The sequence below is a fragment of the Urocitellus parryii genome, chromosome 15, assembly GCF_045843805.1.
Source record: "Urocitellus parryii isolate mUroPar1 chromosome 15, mUroPar1.hap1, whole genome shotgun sequence".
NCBI lineage: Eukaryota > Metazoa > Chordata > Mammalia > Rodentia > Sciuridae > Urocitellus > Urocitellus parryii.
In genome coordinates, this window is record NC_135545.1 from 33907377 (window position 1) to 33927717 (window position 20341).

The 20341-nt window shown below is 59.0% G+C and overlaps 1 protein-coding gene across 9 annotated transcripts in view; it reads right to left on the reverse strand.

The window, feature by feature from the left end:
• Positions 1-724: 724 nt before the first annotated feature.
• The window catches only part of Kifc3 (kinesin family member C3), a 34390-nt gene continuing 14773 nt past the window's right edge, over positions 725-20341 (reverse strand). For all 9 annotated transcript variants that reach the window (XM_026395649.2, XM_026395650.2, XM_026395648.2 and 6 more), the window contains 17 exons: positions 11730-11795; positions 11141-11284; positions 10827-11066; positions 10178-10351; positions 9596-9743; positions 9386-9516; positions 8046-8157; positions 6820-7001; positions 5968-6072; positions 4105-4235; positions 3608-3731; positions 3251-3380; positions 2917-3146; positions 2585-2719; positions 2088-2196; positions 1644-1670; positions 725-1420 (listed from right to left, as the gene is read on the reverse strand). In XM_026395649.2, the coding sequence (XP_026251434.2) occupies positions 1666-1670; positions 2088-2196; positions 2585-2719; positions 2917-3146; positions 3251-3380; positions 3608-3731; positions 4105-4235; positions 5968-6072; positions 6820-7001; positions 8046-8157; positions 9386-9516; positions 9596-9743; positions 10178-10351; positions 10827-11066; positions 11141-11284; positions 11730-11795 (2166 nt within the window). In that variant the 3' untranslated portion in view covers positions 725-1420; positions 1644-1665. The remainder of the gene's footprint in view (positions 1421-1643; positions 1671-2087; positions 2197-2584; positions 2720-2916; positions 3147-3250; positions 3381-3607; positions 3732-4104; positions 4236-5967; positions 6073-6819; positions 7002-8045; positions 8158-9385; positions 9517-9595; positions 9744-10177; positions 10352-10826; positions 11067-11140; positions 11285-11729; positions 11796-20341) is intronic.

Genomic DNA, 20341 nt, shown 5'->3' on the forward strand with positions numbered 1-20341 from the left:
CCAGCCCTGGCAGCTGTGCACTGCAGGGTGCCAGGATCTGCCACCGGCTGACCCCCAGAATGCCTCTAGGACAGGCCTGGAAGGGCAGCTGTAGTCCTCTGGGGACTGACAGCTTTCGTTTCCTCCAGGAGCCCCCTGGGCTGGCTGGCCAGCCAGACCCACTCCTGTGGTCATCCCTAAAGGGCAGCGCCCCTACCCTGCTGCACTGCAGCCCAGGCAAGGAAAGGAGGGGCCCTCTGAGCTCCTGCACAGGGTCCCCTGGGGCTGGGACCAAGTACGGGCAGCACAAGCGCCCTGGGGGGTGGGAGCTGCACTGATCAGGGTACTAGAGGCACCAAGGAGAGGGTGGTGTCCTCCCCTGGCCCGTTCACCCAGGACGGGAATGCCAGGGCAGAGGGTCAGTGGTGGGTGGGTTGGTTTGGGCAAACCTTTGACAAGTCTCAGCTCCCCAGGTAAAGCCTGTCAGGTAGGGCACTCAGCAGGCACAGGCTGGGCTCAGAAGGGTAACTGTGACCGTGAACAACAGAAACAGGCACTTTTGCAGGGTGGGGGGCAGCGAAGACCCCCGCCTCCTCCAGTTGTTTAGATGTGTGGTCCTGGGAGGGCTGGTGACTGGCCAGCAGTGGGAGGCAGCTGGTCATGCCCCTGCCCAGCTCCCTGCAGTCCAGCCAGCGGGGACTCCCCCAAGACCAACTCAGACTACACTTGTGTAAAAAGGCTTTTATTTTAATAAGTAAAAATGGCTAAGCTTCCAAAAGTCTTTAAATAGGATTTCGGAGGAAGGAAAATGTCAAGAAGCCAGTGGGCAAGGACAGCGCCTGGTGCCAGGCAGATGCGGGGGACTTAGGCCCGCCCACTGGCCACCTCTGCCAGCCATAAATACAGCCTGGCCCCGTGGCAGGGAGGACCAGGCGCCTATGTACACCTAGGCACACTATGTACATGCCCGGCTGGGGACCCCCCTCTCTCCTTGGTGGAGAGCAGGGACAGGCTGCCCCTGGTGCCCACCAGCTCAGCTCTGTTCCCAGGGTTCCTGTGCCTTCGTGAGGCCTCAGCCTACCCCTTGGAGCAGGCTGCCAGGCCCACAGCCTGGGGAGGAGATGGGCCAGCCCGGGCCAGAGGCCCACCCTCCCACATGCTCCTGCCCTCCCTGTGAGGGCCCAGCTCCAACGGATGGCTCAGGCCTGCCAGGCAGGGCGGGCCATCCCTGCCTGCCCTAAGCCCATGACATTGTGCCCAGAGCCACAGCCGAGAGACACTACTTCCTTCTGGACATGTTTCTTATCTCTGAAGAGAGCAGGGCAGAGGACCTTCCACCTCCTGTGGTGCTGCTGTAGCAGGAGCAGGCCAGCAAGGCCGTAGGGTCCAGCTCCAGGCCAGCAGGATGGATGTCCTCACACAGGCACCAGCCTGGACTTCCCTGTGGGAGGAGCCAGGGATCGTCAGCCTCTGTTCCGCACTGCAGCTGTGCCCACAGCAGGGGCAGATGCCAGTGCAGGAGGGGGCCTGGGAGAGCACAAGGACAGCAGCGGCAGCAGGACGGGCCCAGCCCCAAGCAGCTGAACACTGGCACAGCCCTGCCACCCAAAGCTGGCAGCAGGTGGGTGGCAGGCAAGCAGCCTGGGCCGCTGGCCCCAACTCACCTGGACACTGCAGCCCCAGCCGTCAGGCTGAAATCAAAGCAACAGGCGTCTCACTGTGGGCCTGCCCCTGACCAGGACATGCTGCCCTGTCCCTTTGGACTGGGAACAGGCCAGGCCTTTCCATGGGAGCCCAGCAGAGGCTGGAGCCCTGGATTGTAGTTGGGGATGGGGCCCACTCGTCTGGGACACGGGTGAGCCCTGAGTTTCCACCCTCAGAGCCAGGGCCCAGGGCAGGAGATGCAGCTCCTCCTGATACCACCCTTCTCTGGGGGCCTTGGATTTCCCATCTGTAGAATGGACACAGTCCTGCCTGCCCTGACTACCTCTAGGGCAGGGAGGATGTGAGACTCATGCTAAAGTTACAAGCTTTAACAAGGAAAGGAAAAGCCCATCCAGGTAAGGGCAGCCTGGTGGTTGTGACTGTCCCTCGTGTGGGGATCTCACCAGAGGGCTGCAGCTTCCTCCGGATGGAGCCTGGACGGCTGGAGGTCCCAGAGCTGGGGGCCGAGTGGGCTCGTGCTGAAGGCTGTGGTGTCTGGCAAGCCGACTCCCACTGTGAAGAGGAAGGGAGGGTGGGCGTGGCTGCCTTGGCTCCTCCCCTCCCCCATGCTTCCCCACCCCCATTCCTAAAACTCTGTTTCCTCATCTGCAAAACGGGCCTCATGATACTCCTGCCTGCAAGAATTAAGTGAGATAATATATGAACAGGAGTCAACTAGTTCCTATGGTAACGCCCCATGTGTCAGACCCGCACAGCAGCTCCCTGACCACGGATGCACTCCTCAGTACCTCTCAAGCCAAGAAGACTTGGATTAAAGGGCTACTGGGTTTGGGTTCAAGTTCTAACCCCACCCACCAGGCAGCTTCTTTCCCTCCCACTCAAGGAAGTGCCCCACTTCCCCCTGCCTGTGACCATTAAGTGTGACACAGGCCTGGAGTACCTCCAGATGCTCCTGGCTAGACCAGGACCCAAGCTCTGTGCGGCGGGATCCAGGGCCCAGCTCCACAGAGCGGACCCTCTCAGCAAACTTGAGGGAGTAGAGCGTCTCACTGGTGTTCTTCTCCACGGGGGACACCTAGGAGACATGACAGCTCGCACCCCACCCAGGCCAGCTGGCTGCTCCCAACCAGGGGACTCCAGAAGGCTTCGTGGAGACAGCCTGGCCTGGCTGAGGGGAGGGTGCAGACCACAGCTACCAAAGACCAGGGTCCCTCTCTGCAGCCTGGGATCCTGCGCACCCAGGGCTGTGCCACTCTGCCCCCGGGCCCTCACCTGCACCACCATGAGCGTCTTGCTGTCACCACTAAGTGAGTCCTGCAGCAGGTAAGTGAGTTTGGAGTTGCGGAAGGGCACGTGGCCCTGGCGGGAGCGGAGAGCAGCAATCACATCCCCCAGGGCTGACAGCGACTTGTTGATGTGCTGGGCCTCCCGCAGGCGGCTGCCCTCGGCCCCCGACTTGCCCACGCGCTCCGAGCCAGCCAAGTCCACCAGGTTCAGCTTCCCTGCGGGGAGGATGGCAGGCAGATCCGTTGCCATTGGTCCCCATCCATTGCCCACGACGGGGACCCTGGCAATCCTCAGCCAGGCCACCCGTCACCTGCCTCACCTGTGGTGCGGAGGCCGGTGCTGCAGTCCACACCGCGCACCGTGACGATGAGCAGGGCATGAGAGCGCGAGCTGTGTTCGTTCAGGTTGGTGAACTCGGTGGTGCGGTTCGTGTGGCCAAACTCAAACACCTGGGGACAGTCAGGGGCACAGGGTTCAGAGGGAGGCTTTGGGATCGCCTGTCTCTAAAAGCAGCCCTGGGAAGGGTGACGCCACCTGCTGCATTTCAGACGGGGAAACGGAGGCCTTGGGACGTGGCTGAGCCTAATTCCAGCCTGGTCCTGTCCTCTGGAACAGCCTGCTCATGTCCAGAGTGTCACCCAGCACTTCCCCAGCCCCAAGTCCCCGAGGCACGCACCTTGTTGATGTCGTCCACGCTCTGCACCTGGAACTCCGTCAGCCCCGGCACATACAGCTGCCCGCTGCCATCCGGGCACAGCCGGATCTCCAGTTTCTCCTGAGGCTCTCTGCCCAGCAGGTCCCTGGAAGGGCAGGCAGGACAGTCGCTGCATCCCCCTACCTCCCCAGCCTGGATGGGTCCCTGCCCATCACACCTTCTTTGACCATCAGGTTAAGCCCAGCTCTCCCCACGCCTCTCCCTAGGCCTCAGCTGAAGAGGTGAGACAGACTGTTCCCCAGAAGTCCCCGGATGGTCTCTCTGGCCTCCACAGTGCACTGGCCTGTGGGCAGGACCTCCCAGGCAAGATCAGGGAGAGCCCTCTCCCGCTGAGACCACCTGGCCCTCCTGGGCTGCGTCAGGGTGGACCTGGGACGAGCTGCTTAGCCGCCGCCTTTGGAAGTCAACTCCCACCGGAAGGCCCTGCTGCCCACCCCGGGCTCCAGCACGCTGCCCACCTGAGGACCTCGTTGTAGATCTCGGCCGCACTGACGGTGATGGTGTACTCCCAGTCGGACGCCTTGTCCTGCACCTCGGAGAAGAGCAGCTGCAGGGCCCGCTGGTTGATGCCTGGGTTCTCTGGGGTTCCCTGAGGGTGGAAGGGAAGACCCCAGTGGCCCTGATGTTGCACATGAAGTCCATCACCTCCCGCCCCCCCTCAGGAGCCCCCCCACCAGCTCCGCCGACTTCACCTGCCTGGCCTCAGTTCCCCCCTAGAGGGCAGTGCCCTGCCAGGTTGGCCCTGAGGCTTAACACAGAGCCGTGGGGTGGAGGGCCTGGCCTGGCTCTGCTCAGGGCTGCCGAGCACCTGAGATGTGCCTGGCCCCACTGGGCCACCTGGGAGGAGCAGCAGAAGTGAGTGGATCCCCTCACCGGCCACCTGGAGCTCGGTGGGTGGCGGAGGGTAACCACAGGCGCTGGGTCCTGAGGGACTGGCAGACCTTCCCAGAAGGTCTGGCCCTCACCACTCCCCTGCTCTCCCAGGACCTAGCTGTGTCCCCTCTGCAGCCATGCTCTCCCCTGACAGCCTGCGCACCCTGGGCTCCAGTGCTGTCTCCTGGAGCCCCCAGATGCCCTCCCTGCCGGGCCTCGCCTCTGGCTTTGTGTTGTCCCTGGCACCTGCTGACTGGCTCTGTTCACCACTGTCTCCTCACTGCCAGGTGGGCTCCAGTGGGGGCCCCAGTGCCTGCCTGGTGACTGACACCTCAGTCCTCAGCAGAGCTCTGAGTAGATGCTTGGTGGTCCTGGTAGTCACCCCAACTCTGAGCAGCCCCAAGACATCAGGGAACCCAGGAGGTGCCACACTTAACGTCACCACCTCCATCCTGGCCTGCCAGTTGGCCTGCCCCTCAGTAACTGGGCTCCATGACCCTAGAACTGGGGGAGCGAGAGCCCAGACAGAACAGAGCCACGGCAGGCTCCCGGGGGCACCCATAAGCTGGCCGGAAGGGTCCGTCCAGTCCTCCACCACCTTCACCCAGACACGGGGCACCTGCCTCCTCCCCTACCTGGAATTACACACACACACACACACACACACACACACACACACTCCCCAAGGAGCCAGGAAAGTACTAATGAGCCAACAGCAAACCCCCGAAGGCCAGCTTCCCATTTCCCTCCATGCTCAGCATTCCTCCTCCTCTCAGGCCCTACTCCTCGGCCACGCCACCTGCTCCCACCAGAGAGGAAGCCCTGCCCTGACAGCTGGGTTTAGCCAGGCGCCGAGGTGCGCACCTGTCATCCCAGCAGCTCAAGAGGCTGAGGCAGGAGGATCACAGTTCAAAGCCAGCCCCAGCAACTCAGTGAGGCCCTAAGCAACTCAGCAAGACCCCGTCTCTAAATAAAAGTATTTTTAAAAGAGCCGGGGAGGTGGTTCAGCACTCCAGGGTTCAATTCCAGTACCCCCAAAAAACTGGGTTCCCACAACAGCCATCACGTGGCCAGCCTCTCCCAATGCCCTGGGATGCCTGTGAGGCCCCCACCCCCTGCATCCCACCACCCTGGTGCGGCTCGAGGCAGCCTTGAAGGAGGGGGAGGCTCTGCACAGTGTGTGGGGAGAGAAGGCCGCGTCCTGAGGGGCACTGCGGGGGCCTGTGCTGGACGAGACGGTTTGCTGCCCTGCATGCTGTCCCCACCGCCGGTCCTGCTGGGACACTGCAGTGCTCTGGGGCAGGAAGGCCCTCTTCAGGCCAGGAGCTGACCGAAGTCTGACAGCCTCTGTCCCAGGGTGGGTGCAAGGGCCAAAGGAGGTGAAGCAGGCTCTGCGCCACACCCTGGAGGGGACGAGGGAGCCCCAGCAGCAAAAGGGGTGCACCCACCTCCATGGTGTAGGTCTTGCCGGCGCCCGTCTGGCCGTAGGCGAAGATGCAGACGTTGAAGCCGTCGATGCAGGAGGTGATCAGGGCCTGCACCTCCTGGAACACCTGGAGGGGTGCGGGGGGCAGAGAGAAGGCTTCCAGCACCCTGCGACCAGGGGCCCAGTCCAGCCACCGCCCCTGCCCAGGGCCCCTTCAAAGTGACAGAACTGCGGCAGCCAGCTCCTTCTTTGGGACTCCTGAGTAGTGAGTCGCCACATCATCAGTGGGCACACACTGCCCACAGGGGCCAGCAGGGGCCCAAGAAGGGCTGAAGACAGAGGCAGCACAGGCCTGTACCGCCTCTGGCCTGGCCTTCCTGCCAGGGGACAGGATGGAGCAAAGGAGGGCCAGCTGTGGGAACAGGAGGGCACAGGACAGGCAGCCCTGGCAGGTTAGCTGGGTGGAGGTGCCAGAAGAACGAAGCTGAGACATGAGGTCCTCACACTGCTGAGGGCTGGGCACTGAGTCCTGAGCCACCATACCCCTGCCTGGAGGCCCCGGGCATGCAGATGGGGGCCGCGGTCAGTAGGTGAGGCCATGGTCAGTGGGTGGGAAGGCTCGCCTGGTTCTCTCCATTCCTGAGGGAGGCTTCTTTTGGCCATGCTGGGAATCATCCCAGGGCAAGGCCCCCCTAGGCAAGTGCCCTACCACTGAGCTGCACCCCCAGTCCCTGCTCTTGGCTTTCCACACCCTCTTCTCCCAGAGGGAAGGTGAGAGGAACCCTGGGGTCCCACTTGTCAATCCCACCCCCACTGTTTTGTCTATTCTGTCCCCCTTTTCCCTGCAGATGCTGTCCCCCAGGGCCACACTCACATCTTGCTGTGAGGCCCACGGGGAGAAGACCTTGTCCAACTCGAAGGACACAGGCTTGCCCTTATGCAGCAGGTGGATGACGGAGTCATCATCGGGATCAAAGGTCACAGCATTGGTGGCCTCAGGTCCTTCCCCGTCCTCTTTCGTGACTGGTCGGACACGAGCAATGACCCGGATGTTTCCTGGGGTGGTGTGGGTTGGAGAGATGAGCCCAGGCAGACCAGGGGCCCAGTGTCACAGCCCCCAGGACAAGGTGGCCCACAGCTGTCATTAGTCACTCACAATACAGTATGGGTTCACTTAGTTCATTTTCCTCCTGGGCAGACCACTCAAGGGTGGGGGTCTTGCCTTGAACAGGGAGCAAGGTCAGCCATGGGGCTCAAGACTGCACCCAGTCTCGGGGAGACCTCCTGTCTGGATTCCATCTACACCATGAGGAGCTGGGGCCCTATGAGCCCAGGGACTTGTCCTATCAATCTAAAAGGTCACTGTGAAAACCAGGACAAGGCTTGGGTGCCCGACGGGCCAATAGGACCAGAGAGACAGTGGACAACTGGCATGGTTATCTATCAGGCACATCCCCTTGGTGGGATCTCTGTGCCTGCAATGAAGATGAAGTGTCCCCTGTGGCCAGCTTGGCCCTGCCTTTCCTCCCTCTCCGACTCACAGCCAGATCAGCTCTGGCGCTGCCTCCTCGGGCAGCCCCCTGCACCGTGGGGGCCCTACACCTGGCCATGGGGCAGGGTTAGGGTTTCCCCATGACTTCTCATCACTGTCCACTCCCTGGCTAAAGTGAGCACAGTGGGTGTGGGCACAGTGGGTGCGGGCACAGCGTCTGGGCCACAGCCGAACCCCCTGTGCGTGGAACAGCGCTGGCCCAGAGCAGGTTGTCCCTGGAGCGCGTGCAGGCAAGGGTGACATTCTCAGCTGGACCAGGCCCCAGGACAGAACAAGTGGCACTCCAGCCACCCACCACCCAGCACTGCAGCACCACATGCTCCCCTCGGCCACCAGGGCCTGGCAAGTAACCTGCCATGGCACTGGAGCTTCTGAGCTGGGCCAGTGACCGCCACGTGGCAAGTCCCCCAGCTTCTCTGTGCCTCCATTCCTTATCTACCGAGAGAAGATTTCAGTGGCTCTCGAGGACAGGGCACAGCGCAGAGAGTGGCCGCAGAGCCAGTTCGGAACCGTATGCCGGCTCACCAGCCCACGTCCCCGGGAGTCACCTTTCAGCCGCACCAGCTCGTTGTGGCACTTCTTGCGCAGCTGCAGCTCCCGGCGGTACTTGCGCAGCAGCTCCTGGTTGTTGGTGTTGACCTCCTCGATGGCCTGGCCGATCTGGAGGGACACGCGCCGTGGGAGGGGCGGACTCCATCAGCCTCACCCCACCAACGGCCCAGCCCAGCCGGACGCCGACTGCTGCCCTGGATTGGGCTTGACACGTGTCCGATTTCCCATGACCCCTCGGAGAGGTACTGCCAGCATCCCATGTCAAGATGAAGAAGCTGGGTCCCCAGGGCTAAGCCAATAGCTCAAGGTTACCCTGGGGACAAGCAAAGAGCGGGAGTCGCCTCCCTCCACAGCACTAGCACTACTAGAGTCAGCTAGGCTCAAGTTCCAGCTCCACCCAAGTAGCGGGGGGGCCTGAGGAACTGGACCAAGGCCTTTGAGTCTCACTCTTCTCATCTGTAAAGTGGGGGTAACGCATGGAACCCGGAAATCTGCAGGAGCTGATAGGGAGAGATCGCCATGGTATACAAAGCCACATGTCCAGTACCTCCCCATGTCCAGTAATGTCCCCCATCAGGTAAAGGGATATGCTGACCATGTACCTGTTCATGATGCTCAGAACATCGGGGGAAGGGCAGGGAGACAGGTGGCCCCCGGCAAGGGGATGCAGTGGCCAAGAGCCCCTTCCTTTCCACGCCCCTGTGCAGGGCTTGGCTTTTCACCATGTCCATGTGTTGCTAAACTTTGGGGGTGGGGGGCTACTGAGGATTGAACTCAGGGGCACTCGACCACTGAGCCCCATCCCATCCCCAGCCCTATTTTGTATTTTATTTAGAGACAGGGCCTCACTGAGTTGCTTAGCACCTTGCCATTGCTGAGGCTGGCTTTGAACTTGCGATCAGCCTCCCGAGTGGCTGAGATTACAGGCGTGCACCATCACGGCCAGCTACAGAATTTTTTTTAAAGGAGAACTATTTTCTATGTATGGACTCTGGAAAGAGCTGTCGTACAAATTCAAGGATCCAAAGGCCACGAGAGGTCCAGCATGGGGCTGAGATCGTGGCTCACTTGCCTAGCTCGCTGGGTTCAATCCTCAGCACTGCAGAAAATAAAGGCATTGTGTAAAAGAAAAAAAAGGCCCAGCCTGCAGGTGGCCCTATTCCCATAGTGCACAAGTACAGCTGTGGAGAACTGCCTCGGGGGTTGGCTGGGTGGCAGAGCGCTTGTCTGTGTGTGCAAAGCCCTGGGTTCAGCCACCAAAACCACACGCAAAATTAAACATAGCAGATAAAGGAACATGTGCAGCACATCTGCCCAGATTCTAGGCCTCCCTCACCTCGGCCTTGACGCTCCTGAGGGCCTCCTGCAGCAGCAGGGGGAAGCCGCGCACCTGCCGCTTGAGCCCGTTGTAGTCGTTGGTGAGGGTCCTCAGCGCTGGCTGCAGTGTCAGCAGGTTGGTGCGGACACCTATGGGGACACGAGAGGTATGAGGCTGACGGTATGAGGCCAAGGCGTGGGACGGATGGGGCCCAGGCCGCAGGCTCACCTGCCAGGTTCTCGTGCACGGCCTTCATCTCCACCTGGGCTCTGGCAAAGGCCTCCTCGATGGCCCGGTTCTTGTCCTCCTCCAGGGACTGCATCTCCTCCAGCATCTGCCCGTGTGCCCGCTCCAGCTCCGACTCATACATGGCGATCTGGCAACCAGGCCAAGAAGGCTCAGTGGTCACGAATGGGGGAGGCAGGTACCAGGAAAGAAGCCACGCTCCAAGCAGTGAACCCCACTCCCAAGGAGGGGTAGCATGGCCGCCTCTCTCCTCCACACAGGGCTGTGAGCTCCATGCACTACCACCTCCTGCATCAGCCCCTGCACCAACCTGGTCCAGGCACAGCACAGGTGCTGGGCTGGTCTGCAGTAAAGACATGCTGTGATCATGATGCTGGGTCCCCACTATGCAGGAGGGTCTTTGACCAGATCATGTTACAGACGAAAAAACAGAGAACTTGCCCTTGGCCACTTGGCCATCAAAGAAATGAGGGACTGGACCCCCCAGTCTCTGGGATCCTCAAATACTTAACCCCTCCTCTGTACAGAGGGCCTGGCCCAGCATGCACCCCACGGCCCACACACCTGCGCCCGGAGCTGCACGGTCAGCTGATGTGAGCTCTGCAGCTGCTGCTCCATCTCTTTCAGCACCTGCCGCTGCATGGCCACCTGCTCCTGTAGGTGCTGGTTCCGGGCCTGGGACTCACTGAGGGCCTGCTTGGTCTTGGGTGACTCCACCTCCACTGTCTTGATGACATACTGCAAGGTGAGGGGAGGATGGGCACATGGAGGCGTGTGGGTACCTGAGACACAGCTGGCCACTGGGATGTCTCTTCAAGACTCCCCACAGAAATGACAGGAGCTGCAGGGTCCCAGTTTTGCAGACTGCTGCTAATCTGGCTTCGTGGAATCTTCTCGTCTCAACAAATCCTGCACAGTGACCTGGCCACAACCCAGCCTGGCCCGGAGCACTCGGGAAGGTGCAGAATCGAGAAGCTACACTTCATCTAGGCCTGGCATACAGGGGGCACCTCTGCCACTGCTTGCTGGCTACCTAACTGGGCCTGGCCCTGATTCGCAGAGGGAAGGGACCAGAGAGCACCGAGTGGAGGATTCCTCTGGTGACTCGCACCTGTTCCCCAGGACCCGCTGCTCCTGCGTGCCAGCCCAGCCCTGGTGCCACGGGCCCAAGCTTGTACAGGGTACTGCTCCTGGCTGCCCGCTGGTGGCTCACCTTGACAGGCGGGGACTGGGCCCGCAGGCTGGCAATCGTCTCGTGACTGTCACGCAGGCGCCGGCTCAGCCGCTCCTCCTCCTGGGCCTTCTCGGCCAGGCAGTCCTTGAGCCTGAGCTCCACCTCGGCCAGCCGGTCCGTCTTCTGCTGCACCTCCAAGTTCAGCTCCGACAGCATGCCTTTGTTCTCCGCCACCTCCAGCTGCAGCTGGGAGAGCTTGTCACGGAGCTGGGTGCTCTCCTGCGGGGGTCAGGGGCACTCTGAGCACTGGGTTCCCCGTGGGGAGCTGAGCCCGGCCGGGGCGAGCCCCTCACCTGGCTGTGCTCGCAGCCCGGGCAGGGTCCCGCCGGCTGGGCCCGCCACTCCTGCAGCTCCGACTCGCAGCGCCGCAGCTCCTGCCTCAGCCGCTCATTCTCCACCATCAGCCGGTCCCTGTGCTTCTCCAGGTCGGTGCCTCCCTGCGGAGAGCCAGGGCCCAGGGGGGGCATGTGGCATGGACAGGTGGCACAGCAAGAAGGGCAGACCGAAGGCGTGCAAGGGCAGGGAGAGGGAGAGAGGCGAGGAGCGACGGAGGAAGGAGAAGAGGGACAGGGACGAGAGCAGGAGCCCAGAGAGCCCTGGAGACAGTGGAAGGAGAGGGGTGAGCAGGGCCCCGCTGCCCCGCCCCTCCGCCTACTTTCCCGAGTGTGAAAGTAACAAGAAGTCACATTTATGCACAGAGTTCACACTCCTGTTTTACGTCAGCCAAGAAGAACCAGCCCCCTCCGCTCAGGAGCCACACAAGGGCCACCAGCTATGGCAGTAGTCTCTGGGTGGGACGTGAGGGCTGGGTGACAGGGCCGCACCCCTGGGGGACGGCAGGGGTGCACAGGACAGCCCCCGGGTGACCCTGCAGAGCCTCACCAGCTCGGAGCGCAGTCGGCTCACTTCCTGGGCCTGGCTGATGAGCTTCTCCTTCAGATTTTCCACCTGCGGGCACAGAACCAGGGAGGGTGAGCCTTGGTCCTCACCTCAGCCCTCCCGTCCTCTCATGTGCACCAGTTCAAGGACCGACCAGGCTTCTCCCAGCCCCTCCCGAGCCACAGCCTCAGGCCAGGCCTGTGACTCCAAGTAGGAGGAAGCTGGCCTGCGCCACAGCCTTGGGTGCCTGTCACCCCAGGGCCAGGCCAGCCCAGGCACCTCAGGGAGGTCTGAAGTGCAGCCGAGGGGCAGGGAGGCCCTAAGAAACTCAGCCAGAGCTCCCCAGCTCTTTGTGGCTCAGTGGTTAAGAGAGCCCTGGAGACCGCACGGAGGAGAGGGTGAGCAGTGGTTAAGTGCCTGGGTCCAATCCTGGTACCAAAAAAGAAAAGGCTGAGGCACACAGGCGTCACTCGCTGGGCCGGGCCCGCCCCAGAAGCCGCTCTGAGACAGACACGGGATCCCTGCTTGGCACAGACCCCTGTATTCATGTCTGTAATTTTAAAAGGGCCCTCAAATCATATCAAGCCCAGGCCCCGAAAGACATGGATTCATCCCTGCCTAGTGCTCAGAATTTTCTTCTTCGAGTAGTTTCTGGCAGGTTGGCCTGTGGAGCCAGGTCTGCCCACAGCCAAAGCACACCTGGCACCTGTGTCCACCCCTGACCCCAATCTCCTTTGCAGGAGAGCCGTGGCTGACCAAAGCTGAGAGAGAAAGGGGGGTGTTCACCCCATCAGCAAGCAATGGCACCCTACAGTGGCTAGAGCCACAGGGGGCCAGACCCTAGAGCACAGACCCCAGGACGGTGACCCTTCCCTGTCCCCAGCTGACCCATAGGCCTCAGACACCTCAGACCCTGGGCCTGCAGCAGGAGCCGCCCACCCCCAGGAGCCTCTTCTCAGGAAATAACAGGCAGAAAAGACCTCAGCACCAGCATTCACCAGAGTGTATTTGGGTTCTCTTCCAGAACATTCTGCAATGACCACGTCTCACTTGGGAAAAGGCTCAGTGAGAGTCAGGCTTGCTCTGGTGGTTCAGGAGGTTTACATAAGCTGGCCACAAAAACACTGGGTTTCAATGACTAAATGACAGGCGACAACGTCCATCACCTCCAGGAGCCAGCCCAGTAAGGCGGGTGAGGGGCTGTGTGGGATCAGATGCCCAAGAGCCACCCAAGGAGGCAGCCACATGTGCTCCCCACGTCCCTCAACCAGGGGGACACACTCCCTTTTCTCTCAAGGGAGGCTGACATTGGATTTGGGGGTGTGCAGAGCTGCTCCATTTTATATTGTTGTTCATCAAGCCTGTGGGCAGCCCTTGACCTTGGACGTCACTGCCTCCTGGGGCCGGAGTCAGCTGGGCCTCTGCCTCCAGGTGGCTCTGGGAGGAATGGGCCAGGAGATCTGCCCCTCCTTCAACAAAAGCCCTGCTGGCTGCTGGGTGGGAGGGGTCCTCAGACACAAGACCCAGCTGGGGGTGGACGATCCTACCAGCCTGCCCATGGCCACCTGGGGGACATGCAGGTGACCTGAGGGCCAAATCTGTCACGCTGTCACCACCTCCAGCATGGTCCTACCTAGTGATGCACCTCATGGGCCAGACAGGGAGGCAAAGCTGGCGCCACCTCTGCCCGCCCCCAGTGTCCCCTTTCTGGGGCTGGGAGCCTGGAATGTGGAGGGGCTCAGATCCCAGAAGGATCTGTCACATGAGGCAGCTTTTCTATCCTAAGTCATGGCACGGGGAATGGCCTGATGGCCGCCATTGGGGCAGCGCTGGGTAAATGACAGCGTCCGCGTCTCAGCGCACAGCGCCGCTGGCCGGGATTCTGTTCTAGAGTTTGTGTGAAGTTTGAAGAGTTCTCAGTCCCACCTCTCGGCTGCCTCCTGCCTGCTGCCCACACAAGCCCCGAGAGGACCTGGAGTCTCTGACCAAGGGGTGGTTTTGTCTTGCTCATCACCCTGCTGCGGATGGAAGCCAGGGCTTCACACGGCGACCACGAAGCCCCCTCCCGGCCCCTTTCTCAACCCCCTCCCCCCCACACACACCCCAGTTCTGCCCAACGCAGCTGTCAACACGAAAAGCCCAAGCAAGATTCCAGGGTGGGAGGGGTCTCGGGCTGAAGAGCTACAGCCGACCACCCCCGATGCTTCTCAGCATCAGACACTGCTGAAAGTCTCACGTGTGTTCCCTGGACTCCCCTCACCCTGGACTAGGTCCTGGGTCCACGTCCAGCTTATGCAAAGGTCTGGGCACCTCCCCCTGCCACTCCCCTCCCCAGGGCTGTGCTCTGACCTCAACCATCTCGAAGCCTGCACTCAGGCCCACCGATGCCTTGAAAGAGGGTTTTGCAGGTTGGCTGGGTGACAGGTGCCCCTCCCGGCCTGCCCCTCAGGCTGGGCCTTTCTGGCATCACAATGGGGCCTGGGTGCTCCTGGCTCTGGAATCAGCCAGGAGCACCCAGGAGGTGGGGCTGTGATGGGGGGGGGCTTGCCCTTAACAGGGGAGGAGGGTGGGATTGGTCAGAGATGTCAGATGCTAAGTCACCTCCTGGGACAAGTAGCCTGCAGTAGAGCAGGTGGACTGACCCCTTCAGGCACCCTGGCCAAGGTGACTCAGCCTGCTCAGGCCCAAGCAACTAAATGACTCTCTGGCCCCTGCAGGCCAGCTCCATCAGGGGCTGAGAAACAAGAACACCAGCCCAGGAGGGGGACCCTCACCCTCCACGCGGAGGGCTCGCTCCAGGAGGGCTGGGGGCAAGACCAACCTCCTCCTGGACTTGAAGGCACAGCGGGCAAGTCTCTCAGGGTTAGGGAAAGTGAACAAGAAGTCAGAAGCAAGCAGGGCACCCAGAGGACCAGACAGGAGACAGGGCTGGGAGCAGTGGGGCGTGGAGAGGGGGGAGCCAGGGATGGCCGCCCGTGGCGGTCAGCCTAAGAGGGGAGAGCCACTCCCTGTGTGGGGCCCACATAAGTAGCTGCTCAATAAATACTGGCAGTGACATCAAGAGGCATTGTGCACACGCCTGAGCCAAAGGCCAAGTCACAGGGGAGCACAGCCTCCCAACCAGGTGGCGGAAAGTGTCCCAGGCCAGCCCAGGGGTCAACTCAGAGTTCACCAGGGCCAGCCTGGGCAGGTGTCACCCCCTTCCTGGTGGTTCCCAGCTAGAGAAGACGAGTCTCGGTGCAGGGGCCTCGGCCCTGCCCTGCTCAGGGCCCAGGGAGCCAGGCCTTCTGCGGACCTGACAGAAACCTGCATTCACACGTTGGGGCAGAATGGACGGGGCGGGGGCGCCCTGGTCTGTTTTATCAGCTGTCAGCTCCTGAGGCGGGCAGCCTGCTCATTACCTCCCTACCGCCCACCTCGCCTTGCCTGGGCAGCGTGGTCACCTGCTATTGGCTGTGGCGGAGCTGGGAGGGCCTCAAGGGAGCAGCCTGGAGGCCCGTCCACTCAGCTGCCAGAGTTCACACTTAAGTCCTTTTTCCCCAAGGAACAGGAATAGCATCGAGAACAATGGATTCTCCAGCCAGACTGCCCAGGTCCTAACCCAGACCCCTCTCACATGCAGGTGACCTCAGGTGACCTTGGAGGGGCGTCTTTCCTTCTCTGTTCTCTTTATTTTCCTCATCTTATGATCAGGCTACCTCACCACAATTGTCTTGGATATTAAATGAGAAAACATACACCACGAACCACTTACAACAGGGCCCAGCACCCTGTTACAGGTTAAGTGTACTTTATCCCAAGTGCTTAAGACCACATTTTTTAATTTCAGATTTTGGAATATTTGCATATATGTAATAAGACACCTTGAGGATGGGATCCAACTCTAAATACAAAATTCATATGCTGGGCGCAGTGGCTCATGCCTGTAATCCCAGCAGCTCGGGAGGCTGAGGCAGGAGGACCGTGAGTCCAAAGCCAGCTTCAGCTAAAGTGAGGCGCTAAGCCACTCAGTGAGACCCTGTCTCTAAATAAAATACAAAACAGGGTTGGGGATGGGGCTCAGTGGGTGATTGCCCCTGAGGTCAATACTCATACCCACCCCCTAAAAACGTTCCTTTAATGTTTCACACATGACTTATACATAGCCTTCGGATAATTTTATACAATATTTGTAATAATTTGTACGGAAAATTTGTGTACACTGAGCCACCAGACGACTTGTGCGATGATGTTGATACTCAAATGTTTTGGATTCAGGAGAACTTTGGATTATTTGATTCTGAATTATCAACCTATATATCTAGTATATTAGAACAAAAGGTCTGTGAAGTCAGGGATTTTTTTATCTGTGGTGCCCAGTGCACATAGTAGGTGCTCAGTAAATACATGGAGGACAAATGCTGAATCCATGAGGGGCCGGGCGGAGCAGGGCCTGTGGGTGAGGCTGGTACAGTGTGTGTGAGACGAGGGGTGTGGGTTAGGAGGTGTGGAAGGGGCTCACAGCACCTCCAAAGACGGGAGCTGCCGGCCAACTACAGGCAGTGACTGCCGTGTCAGGAACGTCCACGCAGAGAGGCCACAAAATCAGTTGTGTTTCTGTCACAATTCAACAAGGAAAAGAAGAAAATAATTCCGTTTTCAACCGCATCCAAGAGAATAAAATAGCTAGGAATGAATCAAGGAGGTGAAAACTTCGACACTAGCAAACGACAAGAGTTTGCTGAGATTAAAGCAGGGCTGGGGCTGAGACTTGGCGCACAGCTTGGCATGAGCAGGGCCTGAGTGCGGTCCCCAGCCCTGAAGGGGGAAAAAAAAAAGCAGAGATGAAAGAAGACACCAAGGAATGAAATGCCATCCTGGAGACTTCCTATTGTCAAGGTTTCGATGTATCCAAAGTCATCTGCAGGTTCAATGCAACCCTTGAAATTCCAACGACATTTTTAAACAAGTAATAATAAATTCACCCTAAAATTCATAGGGAATCTCAAGGGACACGAAACAGACAAAACAATCTTGGAAAAGAACCACCAGGTGGAAGCCTCACATTCCTGACTTCAAAATGGAGAGCTGCGGTGTTCAAAGCAGGGTGGCCTTGGCCGTCACAGTTAAAGACAATTGGAAAGGAACAAAGGACTCAGAATTAAGTTCTGACAAGACGCCAAGACCATTCAATGATAAAGGTCAGTCCTCTCAGCACTGGTGCTGGAAGCCCGCAGGTATGTCCACATGCAGAAGAATGAAGCTGGACTTTACAGACAAAAATCAACTCAACGTGGACCAACTAAATATCACAGATAAAACTGCAATATTCTGAGAAGAAAGTTCATGGCCTGGAATTTCACAATGATTTCTTGGATATGACCCTAGAAAGAATACAAGTCATGAAAGAAAAAACTGATAAGTTGGTCTTCAAAAAAATTAAAAACTTTGCGGGGCATGGTGGTACATGCCTGGAGTCCCAGGGACTTGGGAGGCTGAGGCAGGAGGATGGCAAGTTTGAGGCCTGCTTCAGCCACTTAGCAAGGCTTTGACTCAAAATAGAAAGTAAAAAGGGCTGAGGATGTGGCTCAGTGGTTAAATGCCCCTGGGTTCAATTCCTATACTACTACTAATAATAATAATACTAATAATAAAATAAAAACTTTTGCATGACAAAGTATACTAATGGAATAAAAAGGCAATGGGAGATAAACCTGCATCATGAACTCTTACAACTCAACAAGCTGATGAAAACAGAGGCGAAGAACCAGGTTACACATTTTCTCCAAAGATGATACACAACTGGCCGAAATGCCCAGGAGAAGATGCTAGCATCACTAAGCACTAGGGATGCACAAATCAGAACTACAGTGAGATGCCACTTCACAGCACTGGTATATAGATACAGCCTGCACGCCCGTAATCCCAGGGTTCCAGAGGCGGAGCAGGAGGATCAGAGTTTGCAGCCAGCCTCAGCAACTTATGGAGGCCCTAAGCAACCCAGTGAGACCCTGTCTCTAAATAAAACATAAAAAGGCTGGGGATGTGGCTCAGTGATTAGGCACCCCTGGGTTCAATCTCCAGTACCAAAAAAAAAAAATTATAAATTGTAACAAAAATAAGTGTTGGTGAGCCTGTGGGGGCAGCGAAACCCTTGTGCGTGGCTAGGAGGAAGGTCAGATGGTACAGCCGCTATGGAACCCAGTAGGGCAGTGCCTCCGAAAATTCAGCAATGCAATTACCATCTGATCCAGTAATTCCAATCCCGAGTCTATTCCCAAAGGAATTGAGGCAGGGACCTGAGGAAGTATTTGCACGCCCACATTCACAGCAGCATTATTCACAATCGCCAGAAGGTGCAGCACCCCACCGATGGGTTCAAGGGTAAACGACATGAACAAGCAATGTCGTGTGTTTACACAAGGAATAGTCTTCAGCCTGTAAAAGGACAATCTGGCCCCCATGCAACAGGAGGAGTCCTGAGGACATTATGCCAAGTGGGGGGAGCCAGTCACCGCTGGGACCCCACTCAGGAGGCACCGAGTGACATCCAGGCAGAAGGAGGGACCCGACGGCTGCCGTGGATGTGGATGCTCTTCACACCCAGACTCTGCACTTCAACGTGGTCACGGCAGCAATTTTTATCCTACGTGCGTTCGACTGCGATTTTTGAAAAATGGTTAAAATTGGGTTTTTTGTTTGTTTGGTTTTTGGTACTAGGAGTCAAACTCAGGGGCACTTGACCACTGAGCCCCACCCCAACCCTATTTTGTTTAGAGACAGGGCCTCACTGAGTGGCTTAGCACCTCACCATTGCTGAGGCTGGCTTTGGACTCGCCATCCTCCTGCCTCAGCCTCCCCAGCTGCTGGGATTACAGGTGTGCACCACTGTGCCTGGCTTAAAATGGGTTTTAAAAAACAGGACAAACAGGACTCGGTGGCGACCCAGCGCTGGTCTCCTGCTCTGCAAGCCCTGAGGACGCCCTGGATGGCTCCACCTCAGGGTGCAGGGAGGAGAGGCGGGGGGCCGCTGGGCAGCAAGACGCTGGGGAACCTGGGGGACCAAGAGCCATGGCTCCAGAGACGTCCATAGAGGACAGGAGAGTGGGAGGCCTCGGGACATGGCCTGGGCTGTGGTTGCCAACACGCAGTAGGGTCCTTGGGACCAGTCACCAGAGCAGGACCAGTGGCCTTTGTGACCTGGACCTTCTGGGTGCCTTGGGGACTGCAGCCCCCTGTCCTGAGTGCTCTCATTATCAGAAACACCACATGTGACAGTGACAAAGAGGCCAGACCAGCCCAGGTGCCAAGAGTGACAATAGCAGGCACATGTGTCCTGTCATGTCCCAGTGGGGCCAGAGGCTGGGTAAGAACGTCACCTGGCCCCCTCAGTCCTGTGGTGGGTGCTGTCATCATGCCCACTGCACAGGAGGAAGAGCTGAGGTCCCCAGGGGCAGGACTGAGGTGGCCCTGTGGCTCTGTGGTGACCTCGGCTGCAGCTGGGACCTGGCTGCCTGGCAGAGTCCCCCCGGTGGCCTGTAGAACACACTGAGAGTCAGCGCCACAGGCAGGGGCGGGTCTGGACCAGGCCGGGGACCAGCACTGAGAACCGGGCGGCGGGTACCCCACGTGGCCTTTCCTCAGGGACGTGGAAATGGGCGTCCGACCACAGCCAGGTCGCGGGGGACCAGACCTGGCAGGACAGGCGCCCGCTCCACAGTGCGCCTGCTGGTTTCCATCCTCCCTCGCAGCTGACCCACCCATAACCACAGAGCCACAAGTACGAGCTCGTCCAGAGCCGGGGACAGGAAGGCTCAGGTGGCTGCCTGCGGGGGCCCAGCTGGAGCAGCACAGCCAGGATGAGGGTTCTGCTCCCAGGACTCCAAACCCAACACGCGCCCCAGTGATGGTGATGGCGGTGACAGTGACGGCAACCCCAGTAACACGCGGGGGGCACCTCACCCAGGTGCTGTGGCTACAGGCGCTTTACAGACGAGGAGGCCGAGGTTCAGAGTGGTCCTTAACTAGCCCAAGGTCATATGGCTAACGAGCAGGGCCACTCCAGGGCTTGACCCTGGCTCCAGGCCCAGGCGGGGGCCCCGTCTCCTGGGGTCTGACCCTCCAGAAAGCAGCCCAGAGACCTGGGGTTTCAGGGATGTCCCTGAGAAATTTCCAGAAAAGTGCTGGGAATCAGAAGCTTCACAGGTAAGACCTGAGCAGAGACGGGGACCGTTCTGAACTCCCAGGTCACGGGGGGGAGGGGGCTGGGGCTCTCCTCCACCAGGCGGGAGAGCTGGGGCCAAGGACACCAGAAGCCAGGGTGCCTCTCCTTCCACGTGCCCACTTCAAAAGTCAGTCGGTTTTGCCAAATAAAAGGAAAGAGAGTTTTTAAAAACGTGTTTCAAGTGGTACAAGGCCCCATGTTATTTTGATCCTACGAGACGTCAGAAAAGGAGAAGCATCAAGACAGTGGATTATGGCTGCCCAGGGCTGGGGGAGGGGAAGCAGGGAATGACTGTCACTAGGTCTTTTTAGGGTGATGAAAATGACTTAAAATTAGGGGTGACGGGTGCATCGTCATCCTGACATACTTACAACCACCAAACTGACCTCCTTCAAGGGGTGGATTTAATGGT